Source organism: Schistocerca serialis, chromosome 1 (assembly GCF_023864345.2).
Source record: "Schistocerca serialis cubense isolate TAMUIC-IGC-003099 chromosome 1, iqSchSeri2.2, whole genome shotgun sequence".
Taxonomy (NCBI): domain Eukaryota; kingdom Metazoa; phylum Arthropoda; class Insecta; order Orthoptera; family Acrididae; genus Schistocerca; species Schistocerca serialis.
In genome coordinates this window covers 680022601-680045821 of record NC_064638.1, presented here as the reverse complement: position 1 = coordinate 680045821, position 23221 = coordinate 680022601, and the positions used below count along the sequence as shown (strand labels likewise).

Sequence of the window (23221 nt, the reverse complement as noted above, 5' to 3'; positions counted from 1 at the left end):
ACTACCATACTTAGATTGCTTCCTGAAAGTAAAACAACAAGCGTTTCTCTCCTGGCAGGAAGAATGGAACGAAAGCCAATAAACAAAAAGTTGTTCATACCAAGACGTCCATATTTTGCAGAATCCATAACATCAAGGAATATAAGCAGCGTCACTTGAGAGAATGTGTTTCAATTTCGGATTTTTCCCCGACTACTTAAATAAAACAGACGTATTGGAAACATCCTAGTATCAATGTAATGACGTAACAATTTATGATGGAAATCACATCTTGCTGTGCAAACGCAGTGAGAAAAACGGAATCAATTTTGTAAAGGATATTTCGAGACTAGGATCACTGCCTGCTTCTTTGCACTACACCAGTTCTTTGGAGACAGAACCAAGAGTGCATTTGACGTCGTACACAGGTTCATACTGTAATAAGAATAAAAATCTAAAAGAAACCATGGGCGTTGAAAAAAATTAAAACTCTGAACTAAATGTTTTAGAACAAACAAGTGGTTAGTGTCAAATTGTACGTTATAGTGTAATTGAGAATATAAGGTGTCCCCAAACGAAAAGGAGACTACAGTTATCTTTAGAGAAATTTTAATAACAGTGTTACAATTAATGTTCATGTGGAAAAGCAGAACTACACCTAATTACCATTGACACTGATACACCGAGGCCAGCGTGCAGGAAGAGAGTGAACTGCTTCAGTGTAGAAACTCCTGGGTTGCTGACGGATCCAGTTTTCCACAGTGACTTGCACTTCTTATCGCAGTTGAATCTCTGACCTTTCAGAGATTGTTCCAAAGGGCCGAAGATGCGAGTCGTACTGGGAGATATTGGGGCCGTAAAAGAATGTTTCAGAAGCTCCCATCGAAATGTTTGAATCAGTTCGAGGGACTTCATGCCCACATGTGGCCTACATTTCTCCTAGAGAAGCACTATCCCATTCGAGATATTGCCCCTGTGCTTGTTCTTGATGGTCTGTTAGAGCCTTAAGTGTTAAATACTGCTAAGAGTTAATTGTTGCTCCCTGAGGTAGCCAGTCGATGATTTGATGTCCTACATTGAAAAAGAAACTGAGCCTCACATTTCCAGCATTCGGGGCAGATTGGTCTTTTTTCCGACGTGGTTAGCCGGGATGCCGCCATTCCTTGCTCATCCGCTCGGAGACAGGGTCGAAGTGGTGAACCACGTTCCATCGCATGGCACAGTCTTCTGTTTGAAAGACGCTTGGACGCTCACTGTTTATAAAGTTTTCCAAAACAAAGCTTCTCATATATTATATGATGCACACTGTCTTCTCTTAGCGACGACACAACAGCAATGTCACGTGTGGTGATACCACGAGTCGTTCGTATGAGCTCCTCCACAGCCGAAATCACAGCACTGGTAACGACAACGTGATCCTTCATGTTTACACGCCCCACCTCTTAACGATATTATGTACCGTGCAAGACACTGCTCTCCGAACACCTCTTTCATCCCGTGACAAATCTGTGAACCATGCTGCCCCTCTGCGCGAAGAGTTTAGATAACTGCTCTTTCTGCTGATCGGGAGGAATCCAGCATACAAAAAACTACGGAAACAACTCTCCAGAAATGAGTAAATTACTGCGAAGCCGTAACTCCGCTTATGCAACTGGGAACACCACCGTGCCAGCTCTCGGCAAACACATTCATCAACTGGAATTACATACAACGCCGCTACAGCGAATGTCTCCTTTTCAATTGGGCGTACCTTATATATATGCTCTTATCGTAGCACAAAAATGCGAATACGTCCTGGACAGCGTTAGGGACGTAAAAGAAGGATTACATTATGTCATGACGTATAACTTGACTACGTCATGTCACCCAAAATGGCATTTGTCATGACGTGCAATATGATACAACTTTGCTTAAAGTTTAGGATGCATGCTTCTTCACACTGGGCATTTCATTTTATAGATGCACCCCCCCCCCCCGTCCTATTGTTGATGTATCCCACTCTCTACAAGCGCATAAATCTGTATCTATCTGTTCTTATACCACACCCGGACATGTAACAGATGGTAGGTCTAAGAGCTCACTGCGCTGCGAAAGTAGGGTTAACCCGTAAAAAAGCGCGAATATTTCAAAATATTTTGCTTTAAATGTCTTTGAAGCTGCCATATAAGTCGAAAAGCTAGTTCCCTTTTTTTACATCCCAGACTTTGCCCACAACATATTCGACTTTTTTTGTGCTACAGTAGCAGCATTTTTCATTATGGTTCCCAACGTTAACTGTACCATAATGTTGACATTAGACCGCCATAGCTTGGTAACCGATGTAGATTTTTGTTGACTTGGGGGACGACTGATGGATCTTTCGTACCATGTTCCTTATATCGTGGCAACGGATAAAGCTTTCACAAAACAGGAAGACCATTAATTACATGTATTTGTCTACCTTCTTATAAAATTCGAATCAATTGAAATATAGAAGTGATTGGCGTAAAAACACGTTTTTTGCGCGTGAAATCCGAATGAAGTTAGTTTTGAAAGCGAGTTTTCAATTTTATCGTAAGAACGCCTTTTTTTATTTATTTGATTCAGTTTAAACCGTTACAGCGAATTCAGTTAACGTAATAACGAGTTTTATGTGCTACATTTTAGATCGTCGTATCTTGACAATGATAAAAATTATTGGATTAAAACAAAATCGTTCTGACTTTACGCAATCATCTGCTTTCGTGCAAAGTCTGAAACGATTCACACAAGTTTAAAGTATAGAAGTGGCGCGCTTTAAAAACTACCCAGAAAAAAACGTGTTTTTTATTTGTCAAAACCAAAAGAAACAAGATTATTGTTTCAAACGGTTAAAACTTAGCCATCTTAGGTCAAGGTCGATACATTGTTGGAACAAAGTTGAACCGGCAGTCTCACTCCAGTCCGGAGTTCAAATGGTACGATTAGCCGAGCATTAATTTCAGTCCAATTAAAATCTTTTGCAAAAGGAATTACCGATTAGCACAATTTGCCTGGGTGCCAGCACCGGTTCGTCGTTCAAACCTTGTTTAATACAACGTAACATAGGTACAGTCAGACGGATACACGAATGGCCACACACACACACACACACACACACACACACACACACACACACACACACACACACAAACACACACTAAATCATTTAATGCTGAAAAAATTATAAAGTTCGAAGTAGGTGAATATTTCAACTCTTGAATCAACAGTTAACTGCCAGTTCACACGTTTCAGCTTTTAAAGTAGCTCTTGAGTATGAACTTCACTTTTAAGTGATTGCAGTTACTGCCTTGAATTACGGTACTAATAATGACACTTAATGTCCACTGGATGTTCAAAGATAAAATTCTGAGTCGATATAAAAATGCAATACCGGTCTTGGCAAGTCGAAAATTAATTTAGAAGACACATTTTAATTTCAAATCGGTTTTTAGTAATCTTCTTAAGGCACACTCCATACATTTGACATACTTTCATATTCATTTAACTTCAAAGATGAAATTTCTGTTATGCTCCGAAGATGAGTGCGACAAATAACAAGAAATACTCCTGTGTAGAACAGGTCTACCTTCGTGTACGATTAAAGCCAGATCGCTCCTAAGTTTTATTACACTTGTTGTCAGCAATTACATAAAAACTAAGAATGATGAAGAAGTCAGCGACAATTTTGCAGCGAGCGGCTTCAGCGCAAGTATGCCGTCTCTGGCGCTTGTGGTTACGCCTTTCGCATTCAACTGTTCAGGCGCGCGTTGGACAAGAGCACGAAATACACTACTCAGCGCCGACAGATCGCACCTCAGTGTAGCATTATATATACTTGTTATGAGTTTGCACATAAAATAAAATTACATTGTACACGAGCATCATTTCCTCCCTATCCCCCTCCCCACGCGATTCTGCACGTGGCCTTTTCAAGCATTTGTTACAGCGTTTGCGCGCTTTAACGATAGCAATTTCAATCTGAAGACGACTTTAAGTATGCGTGCCCTAAAATGTACAAAGTGGGTCAAATGTTACTCTGCTGTATTTGTAAATCATTTTAATTTATGACTGATAGAAAGTATGTTCGCCAGCAGTTAATAACACGTTTATTAAAAAATAGCGTTACCGTTGAATAAATATAATTTGTTGGTAACATTTCGTACCGTATAGATACAAAGCTGGAGTTCGCCCTAGTAACAGATTGACAGACTCAACATCGTCTGCAGAAACTGCACTGTCCCGCTCGCAGCTGGGAGACAGCAAGGACTGTCGAACTGCACTGATGAGACAACTATATGAACTGCCTCTAACTGGTTTCACTCATACTGACTGGGTGAGTTTGGCACGACTAGCAGTCAAACATATGTCAACAAGAGGACCCAACTATAATCGTTTGCGAGAAAAACAGAGTTTGAAAATTTTAGACGTGCATATATACTTTGTGTGGTAGCTTGAATTCAAGGTGTCAGCAGCCGAGCGGATAAACGCTTAATTTCGTAAGTGCGAAATCTCTGGTTCGAATCTTGCTGCTAGTATTTTTTTTTCATTCTCAAGTAATGTTAACTACAGATTTATTACGACATTGTACGAGGTGCATTCAAGTTCTAAGGCCTCCGATTTTTTTTTTTTTTTCTAATTAACTACTCACCCGAAATTGATGAAACTGGCGTTACTTCTCGACGTAATCGCCCTGTAGACGCACACATTTTTCACAACGCTGACGCCATGATTCCATGGCAGCGGCGAAGGCTTCTTTAGGAGTCTGTTTTGACCACTGGAAAATCGCTGAGGCAATAGCAGCACGGTCATTGTTGGAAAAAGCCAAAAGTCACTAGGAGCCATGTCAGGTGAGTAGGGAGCATGAGGAATCACTTCAAAGTTGTTATCACGAAGCAACTGTTGCGTAACGTTAGCTCGACGTGCGGGTGCGTTGTCTTGGTGAAACAGCACACGCGCAGCCCTTCCCGGACGTTTTTGTTGCAGTGCAGGAAGGAATTTGTTCTTCAAAACATTTTCGTAGGATGCACCTGTTACCGTAGTGCCCTTTGGAATGCACTGTCCCCCTCACTGTCCCAGAACATGGACACCATCATTTTTTCAGCACTGGCGGTTATCCGAAATTTTTTTGGTGGCGGTGAATCTGCTTGCTTCCATTGAGCTGACTGGCGCTTTGTTTCTGGATTGAAAAATGGCATCCACGTCTCATCCATTGCCACATCCGACGAAAAGAAAGTCCCATTCATGCTGTCGTTGCGTGTCAACATTGCTTGGCAACATGCCACACGAGCAGCCATGTGGTCGTCCGTCAGCATTCGTGGCACCCACCTGGATGACACTTTTCGCGTTTTCAGGTCGCCATGCAGGATTGTGTGCACAGAACCCACAGAAATGCCAACTCTGGAGGCGATCTGTTCAACAGTCATTCGGCGATCCCCCAAAACAATTCTCTCCACTTTCTCGATCATGTCGTCAGACTGGCTTGTGCGAGCCCGAGGTTGTTTAGGTTTGTTGTCACACGTTTCTAGCATTTGTAGACTTAGAGAAAGCTTTTGACAATGTTAACTGGAATACTTTCTTTCAAATTCTGAAGGTGACAGGGATAAAATACAGGGAGCGAAAGGCTATTTACAATTTGTACAGAAACCAGATGGCAGTTATAAGAATCGAGGGGCATGAAAGGGAAGCAGCGGCTGGGAAGGGAGTGAGACAGGGTTGTAGCCTGACCCCGATGTTATTCAATCTGTATATTGAGCAAGCAGTAAAGGAAACAAAAGAAAAATTCGGAGTAGGTATTAAAATTCATGGAGAAGAAATAAAAACTTTGAGGTTCGCCGGTGACATTGTAATTCTGTCAGAGACAGCAATGGACTTGGAAGAGCAGTTGAACGGAATGGACGGTGTCTTGAAAGGAGGATATAAGATGAACATCAACAAAAGCAAAACAAGGATAATGGAATGTAGTCGAATTAAGTCGGGTGATGCTGAGGGAATCAGAGTAGGAAATGAGATACTTAAAGTAGTAAAGGAGTTTTGCTATTTGGGGAGCAAAATAACTGATGATGGTCGAAGTAGAGAGGATATAAAATGTAGACTGGCAATGCCAAGGAAAGCGTTTCTGAAGAAGAGAAATTTGTTAACATCGAGTACAGATTTAAGTGTCAGGAAGTCGTTTCTGAAAGTATTTGTATGGAATTTAGCCATGTATGGAAGTGAAACATGGACGATAAATAGTTTGGGCAAGAAGAGAATAGAAGCTTTCGAAATGTGGTGCTACAGAAGAATGTTGAAGATTAGGTCGGTAGATCACGTAACTAATGAGGAGGTATTGAATAGGATTGGGGAGAAGAGAAGTTTGTGGCACAACTTGACTAGAAGAAGGGATCGGTTGGTAGGACATGTCCTGAGGCATCAAGGGATCACAAATTTAGCATTGGAGGGCAGCGTGGAGGGTAAAAATCGTAGAGGGAAACCAAGAGATGAATACACTAAGCAGATTCAGAAGGATGTAGGTTGCAGTAGGTACTGGGGGATGAAGAAGCTTGCAGAGGATAGAGTAGCATGGAGAGCTGCATCAAACCAGTCTCAGGACTAAAGACCACAACAACAACAACGAGAAATATTTTAAGTTGCTGATTTTTATGTCCAGTATGTTGACAGTTACTTTTCTGGAAAAATAGTTACACTGGAACGATTATGCATATATTGAAGTTTTTTATTGATTGGAGACTCCATAGAGTGCTGTGTGCACAATGACCATATGATAAATAAAATTAGAAGGGAGATCCGCATTGGCCGTAATTTTGATGATTTACTAACAGAAAAATCGATTTTCGATCACATAATGATCATCTTCAGTGCTGGAAGTTAAACATTTCACATAGCTATCAGTGAATGAGAAACAAAAGACCACAAATACACCTGAGTATAAACCAACTGCTGGTAAGAACATACCTTTAGCGTACAAATTAAAGCTCGTAGGCACTGGTGTCTAGTTATTAGCAGTCACAGAAGTTATGAAACGATCACACGTCACAGAGGGCGTTCCAAGCCCCTTTCACACCGAGATCTGCTGTATAGGTGGATGTAAACAGCGGCTTCAGTTATTGTGATCGTTTCATAGCTTCTGTGACTGCTAGTAACTAGATACCAGTGCCTACGAGCTTTAATTTGTACGCTAAAGGTATGCTCTTACCAGCAGTTGGTTTATACTCAGTTGTATTCGTGGTCTTTTGTTTCTTATTCACTGATGGCTATTGAAGTGTTTAACTTCCAGCACTGAAGATGATCATTATGTGATCGAAAATCGATTTTGCTGTTAATAAATCAGGAAAATTACGGCCAATACTGACCTTCCTTCTAATTTCATTGAAGTTTTTTGATACTGTTTCTCGCAGGAACTGAGACGTGTATAATGCGCGGAGGTTTTATTTGACAGTATCCGAAAACTGTGGCACGCCACCTGAAGAGCGCTGGTCGGCAGGTTCTGCGTGACGGAGATGTGGCCCAACGGCAGCGTGGCGGGCGCGGTGGTGTGCTTCCCCGACGAGGAGGACGTCGGACGGACTCCGGGCGCCGTGGTGTCGGCGTACGGCGTGCTGCTGCAGGTGTCGGTCGCCTTCCTGCTGGCCACGCTCGCCATCTACCTGTGGCTGCCGCCGCTGCGCGATCGCGACGGGCTTTGCCTCAGCGGCTACATGGGCTCGCTCGCTCTGGGCAGCTTCGGGCTCGGCCTGCTGCAGCTCACCAGCCACGTCATCAGCGACTTCCAGTGCGTCTTCATGGGTGAGCTTCTCTCCTACCAGTTCCTGTCCATCGAAGTACACTCTAAGGTCAGATGTAACGCACGCTGTCGCACGATCGAATTCCCAAATCATCAGATGACGAGCGGTCGAGCGCGGTCTCTTTCGGTTCCATACGTCTTGTACGCGGATGTCTAATCAACTCTCACCTGTCGTATAATTAAAATAAAACAAGAATCACATTTCTGTCTGTGCACACAAGACGTAGAATTAATCAAGATAAACTACAGGGCACATGTGATAGATCTATTACGTCAACACAGAACTTTGTGAAAGTAAAGAGTTTAAAATAATACACGTCTTTAGTTTCACGTTGTTACGGTAGCTCCTTGTCCTGAAATAAAACGCAGTATAATCTTGCCTCGATTTTCAAAATTTTTAAAAACAATCTGTTAATCTTCTTCTTAATCTCCGTATTCGGTCGTATTCCTTCATCCGTCAAAATTATCAATAATGCAGCTCTGTCGCATTCTCAGAATAATGTAATCAAGTATAAATTAAATTCCTTCAAAATGAAACACCGTCGAAAGCAGCATAGAGGATATATTCTCTTCACTCTCGAATAAGAGAATTTTTTTTTCGTTTCTTCATATAAAGATACGTATTTCTCATGGGTATAATGCAGACAAAGTACATTTAGACTCGTCTCTTCCACTCTCCCCAGAAAGAGAAACATAAACCAAAGATACAAAAGCCTCACATCGACGGATCATAGAGTATCATAAATATCGATACTTTTTCACAAAATGGTTCAAATGCTCTGAGCACTAAGGGACTTAACAGCTATGGTCATCAGTCCCCTAGAACTTAGAACTACTTAAACCTAACTAACCTAAGGACATCACACACATCCACACACGCCCGAGACAGGATTCGAATCTGCGACCTTAGCGGTCGCGCGGTTCCAGACTGAAGCGCCTAGAACCGCTCGGCCACTCGGGCCGACATATTTTTTCACAGATGACGTTTATGCAGAATAGTTTACATCGAATAATAATTACATTTTTGTTTAATTTAAATAATCAGTATTAGAAACAAGAAATTATAATATTTTTAGCAGATTTATATGTTGATAAGATCAAAATTCTCTGCTGATAAGTGGTATGTGGAAACATAGACACATATGATAACCAATGTTCTCAGTAGAAACTTGAAAATACAGCGACATAGGCTTTCAGATATAAAGGAAGACAAATAAACGTGTCATAAGAAACGCAGCTCCCCATGAACCATGGACCTTGCCGTTGGTGGGGAGGCTTGCGTGCCTCATTGATACATATGGCCGTACCGTAGGTGCAACCACAACGGAGGGGTATCTGTTGAGAGGCCAGACAAACGTGTGGTTCCTGAAGAGGGGCAGCAGCCTTTTCAGTAGTTGCAGGGGCAACAGTCTGGATGATTGACTGATCTGGCCTTGTAACACTAACCAAAACGGCCTTGCTGTGCTGGTACTGCGAACGGCTGAAAGCAAGGGGAAACTACGGCCGTAATTTTTCCCGAGGGCATGCAGCTTTACTGTATGGTTAAATGATGATGGCGTCCTATTGGGTAAAATATTCCGGAGGTAAAATAGTCCCCCATTCGGATCTCCGGGCGGGGACTACTCAAAAGGATGTCGTTATCAGGACAAAGAAAACTGGCGTTCCACGGGTCGGAGCGTGGAATGTCAGATCTCTTAATCGGCCAGGTAGGATAGAAAATTTAAAAAGGGAAATGGATAGGTTAAAGTTAGATATAGTGGGAATTAGTGAAGTTCGGTGGCAGGAGGAACAAGACTTCTGGTCAGGTGGCTACAGAGTCATAAACACAAAATCAAATAGGGGTAATGCAGGAGTAGGTTTAATAATGAATAAGAAAATAGGAATGCGGGTAAGCTACTACAAACAGCATAGTGAACGCATTATTGTGGCCAAGATAGATACGAAACTCACGCCTACTACAGTAGTATAAGTTTATATGCCAATTAGCTCTGCAGATGACAAAGAAATTGAAGAAATGTATGATGAAATAAGAGAAATTATTCAGATAGTGAAGGGTCGAAAATTTAATAGTCATGGGTGACTGGAATTCGGTAGTAGGAAAAGGGATAGAAGGAAACATAGTAGGTGAATATGGATTGGGGCTAAGAAATGAAAGAGGAAGCCGCCTGGTAGAATTTTGCGCAGAGCACAACTTAATCATAGCTAACACTTGGTTCAAGAATCATAAAAGAAGGCTGTATACATGGAAGAAGTCTGGAGATACAGACAGGTTTCAGATAGATTATCTAATGGTAAGACAGAGATTTACGAACCAGGTTTTAAATTGTAAGACATTTCCAGGGGCAGATGTGGACTCTGACCACAATCTATTGCTTATGACCCGTAGATTAAAACTGAAGAAACTGCAAAAACGTTGGAATTTAAGGAGATGGGACCTGGATAAACTGAAAGAACCAGAGGTTGTACAGAGTTTCAGGGAGAGCGTAAGGGAACAATTGACAGGAATGGGGGAAAGAAATGCAGTAGAAGAAGAATGGGTAGCTTTGAGGGATGAAGTAGTGAAGGCAGCAGAGGATCAAATAGGTAAAAAGACGAGGGCTAGTAGAAATCCTTGGGTAACAGAAGATATATTGAATTTAATTGATGAAAGGAGAAAATGTAAAAATGCAGTAAATGAAGCAGGCAAAAAGGAATACAAACGTCTCAAAAATGAGATTGACAGGAAGTGCAAAATGGCTAAGCAGGGATGGCTAGAGGACAAATGTAAGGATGTAGAGGCTTATCTCACGAGGGGTAAGATAGATACTGCCTACAGGAAAATTAAAGAGACCTTTGGAGATAAGAGAACCACATGCATGAACATCAAGAGCTCAGATGGAAACCCAGTTCTAAGCAAAGAAGAGAAAGCAGAAAGGTGGAAGGAGTATATAGAAGGTCTATACAAGGGCGATGTACTTTAGGACAATATTGTGGAAATGGAAGAGGATTTAGATGAAGATGAAATGGGAGATACGATACTGCGTGTAGAGTTTGACAGAGCACTGAAAGACCTGAGTCGAAACAAGGCCCCCGGAATAGACAACATTCCATTGGAACTACTGACGCCCTTGGGAGAGCCAGTCCTGACAAAACTCTACTATCTAGTGAGCAAGATGTATGAAACAGGCGAAGTACCCTCAGACTACAAGAAGAATATAATAATTCCAATCCCAAAGAAAGCAGGTGTTGACAGATGTGAAAATTACCGAACAATCAGTTTAATAAGTCACAGCTGCAAAATATTAACGCGAATTCTTTACAGAAGAATGGAAAAACTAGTAGAAGCCGACCTCGGGGAAGATCAGTTTGGATTCCGTAGAAATGTTGGAACACGTGAGCCAATACTGACCCTACGACTCATCTTAGAAGTTAGATTAAGGAAGGGCAAACCTACGTTTCTAGCATTTGTAGACTTAGAGAAAGCTTTTGACAATGTAGCTTGGAATACTCTCTTTCAAATTCTGAAGATGGCAGGGGTAAAATACAGGGAGCGAAAGGCTTTTTACAATTTGTACGGAAACCACATGGCAGTTATAAGAGTCGAAGGGCATGAAAGGGAAGCAGTGGTTGGGAAGGGAGTGAGACAGGGCTGTAGCCTATCCCCGATGTTATTCAATCTGTATATTGAGCAAGCAGTAAAGGAAACAAAAGAAAAATTCGGAGTAGGTATTAAAATCCATGGAGAAGAAATAAAAACTTTGAGGTTCGCCGATGACATTGTAATTGTATCAGAGACAGAGACAGTTGAACGGAATGGATAGTGTCTTGAAAGGAGGATATAAGATGAACATCAACAAAAGCAAAACGAGGATAATGGAATGTAGTCGAATTAAGTCGGGTGGCGCTGAGGGAATCAGAGTAGGAAATGAGACACTTAAAGTAGTAAAGGAGTTTTGCTATTTGGGGAGCAAAGTAACTGATGATGGTCGAAGTAGAGAGGATATAAAATGTAGACTTGCAATGGCAAGGAAAGCGTTTCTGAAGAAGAGAAATTTGTTAACATCGAGTATAGATTTAAGTGTCAGGAAGTCGTTTCTGAAAGTATTTGTATGGAATTTAGCCATGTATGGAAGTGAAACATGGACGATAAATAGTTTGGGCAAGAAGAGAATAGAAGCTTTCGAAATGTGGTGCTACAGAAGAATGTTGAAGATTAGGTCGGTAGATCACGTAACTAATGAGGAAGTATTGAATAGGATTGGGTTCAAAAATGGCTCTGAGCACTATGGGACTTAACATCTATGGACAGCACACAACACCCAGCCATCACGAGGCAGAGAAAATCCCTGACCCCGCCGGGAATCGAAACCGGGAACCCGGGCGTGGGAAGCGAGAACGCTACCGCACGACCACGAGATGCGGGCGATAGGATTGGGGAGAAGAGAAGTTTGTGGCACAACTTGACTAGAAGAAGGGATCGATTGGTAGGACATGTTCTGAGGCATCAAGGGATCACCAATTTAGTATTGGAGGGCAGTGTGGAGGGTAAAAATCGGAGAGGGAGACAAGAGATGAATACACTAAGCAGATTCAGAAGGATGTAGGTTGCGGTAGGTACTGGGAGATGAAGAGGCTTGTACAGGATAGAGTAGCATGGAGAGCTGCATCAAACCAGTCTCAGGACTGAAGACCACAACAACAACAACAACAACAAGAAACGCAGGTTCCCAAACGTCGAACTAAATCAATAAACTCACATTGAGAAAATATGCTTTAGCAATGTTACAAAATATTATAACAGGAGGTGTATCGTGTTGTGCGGGTACATCAGTTACAGCCGTATCCACGTTCACTATACTCTAGAAATATGCAGGTGTAGGCTCGTTGTAAGTGGCTGAGCTGCTCCATTCACATAAAATTAGGAAATTGTCTGTGTCTGGGATTATTTGTTAAGTTATCTGGGTGAAACTAGAAGACATTCTGATACTAACACCAGGTGAGGAAAACTGGATTGAAATACTTCAATGATTTGAAACAGTACGCAGTGCTTCCTCATTGCATTGGAGCTCTAGATGGTAAACACGTCACAATACAAAATCAGGAACATTAAACTTCGTTATACTTCACTTCAAAACATTTTCTTCTATGATGCTGTCGCTTTATCCGGTTAAACATTCGCGCTTACGGAAAAGCTATCTGCTCGCCAGAGATTCCGGTCTATTGGCATAACTAGCGGGAAAACCTTTGGATGTACCGAAACAAGGACCTTTAGCAGAGATGGCACTTCCCTGCGTGAACGTAGATGATGAAGCATTTGAGCTGGTGGAAAATTTAATGCGACCCTACAGCCGACTTATGGAAAAAGATATTTAACTATCGGGTAACTTTAGAACGTTGGTATGTTGAGTGCGTGTAATAAATGGAGAATACTGCATCTCGCAGTGTGAATTGTGCCTAACGCATTGCAAAAGCGATTACAGTACTTAACAACCATGTTCGAATGAGAAATGGATTCAAACATGATACATATCCCATTTATGACTGGACGACCCGTCATCAGCGGATAACGTTCTGGCTAACAGTACCAACTACCTATTGGTCGAAACGAGTAGACCATATAAGTGATTACTGCAATCTGGACAAATAAAACTTCTCTAACAAGAAGATTATATCTTTCGTAATAAGAGATGGCTCCCCTGCTGGCATTGTCAGAAAACCATAATACAGGGTGCTTCGAAAACATTCGAAAGGTGTTTCCTGATTTCAAAACTCCATATTTATTGATAAAAACATTCTACAAACATGGGATGGATTGCAAAATATTCAAAAAAATCTCGAAGTTTTAGCTATGCTGTTACAAATGCTGTTACAAACGCTGGACAAGAGCAGCACGAATAAATCTGGACGATAGCTAAATTTGATTCATAAACTTTACGGAATGAATCTGCTTTTATGCAAGTCATGGTGGCTATTATTCTGTTCTTCATTTCTTCTACGGCGCGAGATAAATGGGAGATGAACACAATTTCCTTCAGATATCACCATAAGAAAAAATCGCATGAGGTCATTTCTGGCGACCTTGGAGGCCAAGAATGCTGGGCAGTGTCTTGGGCTCCCGTGCCTCCTGTCCAGCGTTGAGGCAGAGTGTAATTGCGAAACTGAATTGCGTTGTTGTGCCAGTCTGGTGGAGCTCCACCCTGTTGGAAAACGGAGTCATCGGAGTCCTCCTGAATTTGTGGAAAAAGCGAGTTTTGTAGCATTTGAAGATAGCTCAGCGGTGGACAGGGTACACGGTCCCCCGAGACATTGCCCTGCATTCTTGGCCTCCAACATCGCCAGACATAGCCCCAAGCGATTTCTTCCAGTGAGGATATGTGAACGAAAGCGTGTTCCTCTCTCATTTACCTCGTGACAGAGAAGTAGTGAAGAACAGAATAACAACCGCCGTAACATCTGTAAAAGCAGATATATTGTGTAAAGTTTATAACGAATACAGCTATCGTCTAGATGCTGTTCGCGCTGGGCTACTGGTCACATAGAGCATGTGTAATAACATAGATTTTGTGAGTATTTGCAATTCATTCCTTGTTTGTAGTATGTTTTTATCAATAAATATTTACTTTTAAAATCAGGTCATTCTTTTTGAAACAGCCTGTTCAAATGGTTCAAATGGCTCTGAGCACTATGGGACTCAACTGCTGAGGTCATTAGTCCCCTAGAACTTAGAACTAGTTAAACCTAACTAACCTAAGGACATCACAAACATCCATGCCCGAGGCAGGATTCGAACCTGCGACCGTAGCGGTCTTGAGGTTCCAGACTGCAGCGCCTTTAACCGCACGGCCACTTCGGCCGGCAAACAGCCTGTATTTTGTTAATTCAGGTAGACTTGAACATGCAGAAGATATGAAGGAAAGTGTACTTGCTAACAATAAAGTTTTTCTGATCTACATTTTTCATTTTTTTTCTTAATCGTTCCCCTCAAAGAGGATCTAAACCAATTCTTCCCAGTCGCGCGCTCTCAAAATTTTATTTTTATACAATTATAACGGAATATTCCAAAATGCTGTGTTTTTCTACTTCAACAATTAATAGCTCGATTTTAGTATTCACTCATTTTTCGCAATGCGCAACAAATAAAAATAACAAATACTTAGAAAATACGTCTGGTACGACGGAAACGCGGGATCAACTCAGTACATGAGCGCTACCTATCTTTATAACCGCTCGTCAACGTGCGTTTTTTATGCAATGCTGACGGAATATTCCAAAATTCTGTGTTTTTCTATTTCAACAATGAATAGGTCGATGTCAGTATTCACTCAGTTTTCGCAACGTGCAACAAAGAAAACTAAGAGAAATACTTACAAAATACGGCTGGTGCGACGGAAACCCGCAGTCAGCTCGACAGCACATGTACGCTACCTATCGTTCTAACCGCTCGTCAACGTGCGTTTCCGTCGATAGATATTTTGGACTCATGTGATCAGCTGTAAGTTGAATGTTGGATGTCTAAACATGCGATTGGAAAACGCGAGTGAAATTTCCGTCGTCTGAACACAGCCCTACTTGGTTTCCGGAACGAGCGCTATGCAGTTCCACACTGCATCCTAACGAACAGAATTTGAGTGAGCGGATCACACACGAATTTTGTCATTGAATCGAAGAGTTCCTAGCCAACAGAACAGAGCACGTCGTTCTTAAATGAGAAGAATCTTCGGATATATAGGCAGTTCTTGCGTCACACGAAGTTTCACGGTTTATCAACAACAGTATAGAAGTATTACTACCGGAATGAGGCTCATTATCAACATCACTGTACCGAAAACCGATGATGTCCCTCTAGTTGTGAGCCTAACTGTGCCTTCCTGGATGGTGTATTCACTTAGACGCACCCGTCATTCATTATGCGCAGTACTTCCAGGCCACAGTTTGTCTTGCGCTAGGGCAGTTGAAGCTGATAAAGCACTGTCTTTAAGGTCCACAAACCTATGCATCTACACTCCTGGAAATTGAAATAAGAACACCGTGAATTCATTGTCCCAGGAAGGGGAAACTTTATTGACACATTCCTGGGGTCAGATACATCACATGATCACACTGACAGAACCACAGGCACATAGACACAGGCAACAGAGCATGCACAATGTCGGCACTAGTACAGTGTATATCCACCTTTCGCAGCAATGCAGGCTGCTATTCTCCCATGGAGACGATCGTAGAGATGCTGGATGTAGTCCTGTGGAACGGCTTGCCATGCCATTTCCACCTGGCGCCTCAGTTGGACCAGCGTTCGTGCTGGACGTGCAGACCGCGTGAGACGACGCTTCATCCAGTCCCAAACATGCTCAATGGGGGACAGATCCGGAGATCTTGCTGGCCAGGGTAGTTGACTTACACCTTCTAGAGCACGTTGGGTGGCACGGGATACATGCGGACGTGCATTGTCCTGTTGGAACAGCAAGTTCCCTTGCCGGTCTAGGAATGGTTGAACGATGGGTTCGATGACGGTTTGGATGTACCGTGCACTATTCAGTGTCCCCTCGACGATCACCAGTGGTGTACGGCCAGTGTAGGAGATCGCTCCCGACACCATGATGCCGGGTGTTGGCCCTGTGTGCCTCGGTCGTATGCAGTCCTGATTGTGGCGCTCACCTGCACGGCGCCAAACACGCATACGACCATCATTGGCACCAAGGCAGAAGCGACTCTCATCGCTGAAGACGACACGTCTCCATTCGTCTCTCCATTCACGCCTGTCGCGACACCACTGGAGGCGGGCTGCACGATGTTGGGGCGTGAGCGGAAGACGGCCTAACGGTGTGCGGGACCGTAGCCCAGCTTCATGGAGACGGTTGCGAATGGTCCTCGCCGATACCCCAGGAGCAACAGTGTCCCTAATTTGCTGGGAAGTGGCGGTGCGGTCCCCTACGGCACTGCGTAGGATCCTACGGTCTTGGCGTGCATCCGTGCGTCGCTGCGGTCCGGTCCCAGGTCGACGGGCACGTGCACCTTCCGCCGACCACTGGCGACAACATCGATGTACTGTGGAGACCTCACGCCCCACGTGTTGAGCAATTCGGCGGTACGTCCACCCGGCCTCCCGCATGCCCACTATACGCCCTCGCTCAAAGTCCGTCAACTGCACATACGGTTCACGTCCACGCTGTCGCGGCATGCTACCAGTGTTAAAGACTGCGATGGAGTTCCGTATGCCACGGCAAACTGGCTGACACTGACGGCGGCGGTGCACAAATGCTGCGCAGCTAGCGCCATTCGACGGCCAACACCGCGGTTCCTGGTGTGTCCGCTGTGCCGTGCGTGTGATCATTGCTTGTACAGCCCTCTCGCAGTGTCCGGAGCAAGTATGGTGGGTCTGACACACCGGTGTCAATGTGTTCTTTTTTCCATTTCCAGGAGTGTAGCTATGTATTCCTATCTGTGTGCAATGAAATGCACTTCAGTGTACGAGCTTAAAACTGTCTCACGCAGGAATTGAGAGACACCGGTTTGGTTTTTGTAGTTAGAACGATATTTTTGAGAACATTACAATTTCTGGTAAGGGATGAAATAGGGAGTGGGCAAGCTGAACGTTTTAAAAACCGGTGAGAAACTGCAAAGAACTTCTTCAGTCGTCAAATACGAAATATTATTAACATTAGGTACTTCATCAGTAGTTACTGATACGACATACTACGAATATGGTGTCCCATTTTACCATGTTAAAGCCAATAATTCCCCTTTCACTAGTTCATAAGGCTGGACTCACTGCGTCAATTGTAAGATCCTTAATTCACCTCGTTTTCTTGCCTTCTCATGTTTCTGTTTGTTCTCGGGTACTTTTTGAATAGTTAGTTTCATGTGTTCAGTACATCAGTTTCTGAATGAAAGAGTTCCTAAATAAATGAATATATTATTGGGTAACCTGCAGTTAATAGGGTTTCGATACAGTATGGCTGTCTGCAGATGGTAAACGCAAATGGTTTCATTAGTAACCCAGTCAATCATTCAAGTAGTTTCGTAGCAGCTCACACCCGGCTCCCTCGAGCGGAGTCGACCTAGGATTTCCTTCCCGTATACTTCTACACACTTTGCAGTAGACACAGCAGTCGCAGCCAAACTATTAAACAGCTCCTGGAGGGAATGGTCCCATTTGGCCACAGTTTTTTAAATGTTCATACTATCTGCGGGTATTTAAATGATTAGAACTGTAATGATCTGCGATGGATGTCTGGCTACAATACAGGAGGATCGCTATTTTGCGCGGCAAGCACATCGCAACAGCTTTGCATCTGCGCTTGTTAACCGGCCACAAGCAGTGGAGCAGTGGACACACTACATCGGGTGTCGTCCCGCGCCTTGGGTCAGAGACTGGGAAAGTCCAGGCTACTGAATCACTGTATCACACATACGGAGCAGTTGACACCACAACAGCCGGCCGCGGTGGCCGAGCGGTTCTAGGCGCTTCAGTCCAGAACCACGCGACTGCTACGGTCGCAGGTTCGAATCCTGCCTCGAGCATGGATGTGTGTGATGTCCTTAGGTTAGTTAGGTTTAAGTAGTTCTAAGTTCTAGGGGACTGATGACCTCAGTTGTAAAGTTCCATAGTGCTCAGAGCCATTTGAACCATTTGACACCACAACATAGGCGGGTGTGTTTGAAATGGTGCCGTGACCAGGGAGTCTGGACGGCTAGAGAGTGGAGTCGCATCGTTTTTGACGTTAAATCTTGGTTGCACAGTACCTCGGATGACCAACTTCGGTGAGTGTGGTGGTGCCGAGGGGAAAGGACACATTCTGCTAACGTTTTAATGAGATATAAAGCTGCTACATCTAACGCCATGGTGTGGGGAGCCACATGGCATGATTTCAGGAACCCTAGGGTAGTGATCGAGTGAACTGTAAAGGCACAGAAGTAACTCATAGACAACCGGCATTCTCAAGCGCTACCGCTCATCAGACACTATCCTAGTGCCATCTTTCAACGCTAGTCCGCACACGGCACATGTCTCTTTGAACTACCTGCATGATGAGGGACTCCATGGACCAGCAAGTTCATCCATCCGTACTAATGGAATACTTCTGGTACAAGCTGCACATCTCCGTCCCAGAGCCAGTATCCTCAGCTAGGCAGCAACGAGTTGTGACAGTGCTGTGTAGGAATGTTCCAGCTGTGTTGCCTCTGGCGCCTCTCCCAGCTTGGCGCCCCAAGCGGCTGCTAGTGTCGCTTAGGCCTTAAACTGGCGTCCGCGGAGTGTCTTGTGGAAGTTACGGAATGCCTGTGGAGTACTAAGCGAACCAATGCGTGTGATCCAACAGTAGATTTGTTGGTCACAGCAGCTGGTTCTGACGGATGCGGTTTTCCTCGAACCAAGGTACTCGCAATACACTCTTGACTCGGTGTAACGTGAAAAGACAGCGCCTACGTTACTCCAGAAATGGCGGGTCCTGGCGATCGCACGCACTGATACTGTACCTCTTGCCCACCCTACGGTTGCTGTCGGCCGGAGTGGCCGTGCGGTTCTCGGCGTTACAGGTTCGAATCCTGCCTCGGGCATGGATGTGTGTGATGTCCTTAGGTTAGTTAGGTTTAAGTAGTTCTAAGTTCTGGGGGACTGATGACCACAGCAGTTAAGTCCCATAGTGCTCAGAGCCATTTGAACCATTTGAACGGTTGCTGTCGGAGGCCAGTAAGGGGTCTTACCAGAACACGGTTTTATAGACTGTTATCGGTTTGTAAGGTACACGACCTAATTTTTTGGCTTGACTCGTTATTATCAGAGAGGTGGATCGTCTACTGTCGCTCTTATAGGCCATACATTTACTACAAAATTGATCATTCAACTCTTTTTAGTAAAAATACATGTTGGCGAATATATATATAAGTGCCCAGATAAATCTTGAAGGATTAATGATGTTGTCGAAACTAGACGATTCTAGTTTAAACCCAATAAATGTTTTTAAGTAATGTTCACAAATTTGCGAATGGTGGCCTCACATAAATTACGGTTTTCAAAGAAAAAATAACTAAACAATAATATTAATGTTTGTAGTGCGAGAACAGCATCGAATTCAGAAACACGGAAGAGCAAAGTTCATTTAACTGCAGATTAATTCACACAAATCAACAGCAGACAGACATTCAAGTCGGAAAATACAGTTTCCCACTATCGATCGCAACGTAAAATAAATTCGGAATCCTGAATAATCATTGCGAAAACCATACAAAAGTTTGTCTTATATGAATATAAATGCCAAGTGCAGGTAATAATTATAGTTCAGTTGCCTCAAATCCCGTAACCAAAGTTACACAAAAATCAATCACCGAAAACACAGTCAAATAATTTAAGTGCACTGACAAGTAAAAATATTTAATTCCTCTCACAAAATTATTCCAAATCCTACAAAATCTTGCACGTACGTGAGACTTATGCGGCTGCTGGCCGCATGGCTCCTCGACTGACTGAGCAACGACCGATCGTCGACCAGCGCACAAAGCCAACATACAGACCAACGTGCGCCCTGCTGCTCGCCCTTACATATTTTTTGTGGGCTCACAGACTGCTGAATCCAAGGTACACTTAAATAATGACCAACATTCTAATTTAAAGCTAACTGAATATTCCGGATGGTTTTTAATTAAAGTGCAGCTACTCACAGAGGTCCAGTGTGGGCCATAATAATTGTACGCTAGCGAAACTTTGTGGATATTCTAAGACGTTAATGCGGAACCGATTTACACTTAAAAAAATTTAGTTCCTGTTTTGGCCACTAGGACATGTCTGGCGCTGTGAATGCAAGAAGAAGACCTATAGAAATGTTTCCATATGTAATGGATTAGAAATGGGACGTGGGCAGAAAAGGTCAAAGAAGCGAAAAAGGCATAATGTTTATGTTATTACTAACCACTGCTTACACAATTTGTCCAGTATGCGCACCGGAGACGACGCCGAGATTCTGTACAGTGCCAGATTTGAATCTGGTGGCCTAAACTGGAACTAATTTTTTCCGACATAAATCGATTTCGCATTAACGCATTAGTATTAGCATATTTACATATAATCTTTTAATAAATTCGGGTGTAATTCTTTATACACATGCGTTTAAAAAGCAGTTTGGTGTGGTGTTTACTGACGACGTCATCCTTCAGTTTACACACCATACGATCGTGTTGCTCCAGGGTTCAGTTGTTTTTAATTTCATAATCCATCACGATTAAAACAACTTTGACTTTCTTAGTATGTATCATAAAATTTTGAAGTGGCAAGGAGCTTATCTCATCGCTGCGACTTTTTTGGTGTACTTGGTTTTTCCATATCTTGTTTGTGGTATAGGACAGTCTCAATATATTCGAATCACCGAACACTCGGAAGTATTCTGTTCGCGATGTCTCTAAATCACTTCCTCATAAATGTAACTACATAAAATATTAGTGCTGGAATGCACAGTGATATCACTACTACTAATATATTAATAGTAGAACTTAATCGAAACCGTCATATAAACTAGAACTGCTTAAGTCCTACGCATCCTGCTGAAAATTCCACGGAATAATTTCGTTTAATCAAGTGAAATATAAAACTGACGTGGAGCTCCCATTTGACGGGAACAATTCGGAAGTTTGCAGCCACTTCTGGCGCTATAGATGAGACAGAGATGTAACACGTCACGGAAAATTTTGTTTAAGACTTAAATTTTCGGTCAGTTCTTCATAAATAGGGAAATAGAAGGAACAGGGTAGTTGGATCTACCACGTCAGCGCTGTGTGTCACGGAGGGTTATCTTTTGTCCGTTGATGTCAGCAATAATTCTTGTTACAAATTGGCAGTACAAACTGTCAGCTGTAATAACAGTGATAAAGGAGTGAGCAAATACGTAAAAGATAAAGATTCAATAAACAGAGACCGAAAAGTAAACTGGTATTATCACAGCAGGCTATATTACGATAACAGTCAGAAACTATTTCGTTTGTCAAATTGTAGTCAAGTGATGAATATCTTCAAATTGCTCTTCAGCCATTTTGATTTATTTTTTCTGTGATTTCATTAATTGCTAAAGGGATATGCCGGGATGTTTCCTGAGGAAAGTAGCTGCCGCTGCCTTCTCCATCTTTCCCGGACGGAAATAAACTCCAAAATACCTCATTTCCTTAATTTAGACATTCCTGCACGAAGCAGAGGCTTACGAAATAGGAGTGGTCCGTATAGATAAAAAGCAAATACTGTTTTTTTGTTATTCTGATTTGACACCGCACCATTGTGTTTCTAGCGCATAACAAGTGGACAGAACGCTATCAGAAGACATACGTCATTCTGCTCCACACATTTAAAGAAAAACTGTTGTGAATTGATCTGACCACAATGTGTATATCGACGTTGCGGGTTGGATAGCCTTTGTTTACTGAGGTGTGTTTCTTTTCAGGCTACCTATTTTTTTTAGAATTAACTATCTAATTTATTACGAATCCTCATGAAAATGTATGACATGAATAACCCTTGTTTTATTTTATTTTTTAGCTTTTTTCACGTACTACTGGCTGTTGGCGGCTTTCTTCTGGCTAAACATCGTCGCCTTTAACGTCTGGCTGGGTGTGACGTAAGTAGAGATTTCAGAAGTCTCAAAACAATTAAGCAAAATTTCTGTTGTCTTTCGACACTGATTCGCTTGCTCGTCTACTCCCTGCCTGCAAGCAGCGGCCAACAAATTGTTTCTTTGGTGCTGTTAATTCGAATTTGCGGCAAAGCGAGGAAGCAAATATCAGTTACTTACCTTCTTGCCACATACTACGGACACTTGAATGTACAACAAGTGAGAGGTAATTTTATCAGGTCATTCACTTCTAAGAGCTGGAAAAGAAATGAGCGCCTGAAGTTCAAAAACTTAATTATTTCGTGTTTCAGTGGGCAATGGGGAGTGAGATGCTCTGCGTAAATACGTTCTCCACAAAGGGTTTAGGATCGGTAATAGCGCAGCAGCAGCAGCAGCAGCAGCAGCAGCAGAAGGTACATGCAAAGGACATGCTGATCTCATATGCTGAGGATGAAACGAAGCAACTAGAAAGTATCTATTTTGCACTGTGAAGTAGCTAACATACCTTACACAGACCTATCGAAAGAGTCTCACAGTATTTCAGTATTCGTTTAATAAATTGTCACTAGTCTGCATGGTATCAGATGACTGAAAACTAATATGTGATACTACCTCAACTTTTTATGCTGGTTCCAAATCTGTTTACAGTTTTTTCCTATCACGTACAGTTTTGCCGCAATCTGCTTCAAAGTATATTACTGTGCCAGTAGATTATGCGTACTGTTGGAGGGAAATTTTGTCAATACGGCACTGTATACCTTTCGGTTGCTACATCTGTTGATGCTAGTTGTTATTGTGTGACCTTGAAAGTGTTGTTTATCTCACAGGTTTGCATTACCAGTGCTATATTTTGATTATTCTGTATATTTAAGACACTATTAATAGAATAGTTCGC

The 23221-nt window shown here is 42.7% G+C and overlaps 1 protein-coding gene across 1 annotated transcript in view; it reads left to right on the top strand.

Annotated features, from left to right (window-relative positions):
• The window catches only part of LOC126480348 (G-protein coupled receptor Mth2-like), a 247377-nt gene that overhangs the window by 158797 nt on the left and 65359 nt on the right, over positions 1-23221 (top strand). The window contains exons 3-4 of the mRNA XM_050103858.1: positions 7460-7761; positions 22254-22332. Coding sequence (XP_049959815.1) covers positions 7460-7761; positions 22254-22332 — 381 coding nt within the window. The remainder of the gene's footprint in view (positions 1-7459; positions 7762-22253; positions 22333-23221) is intronic.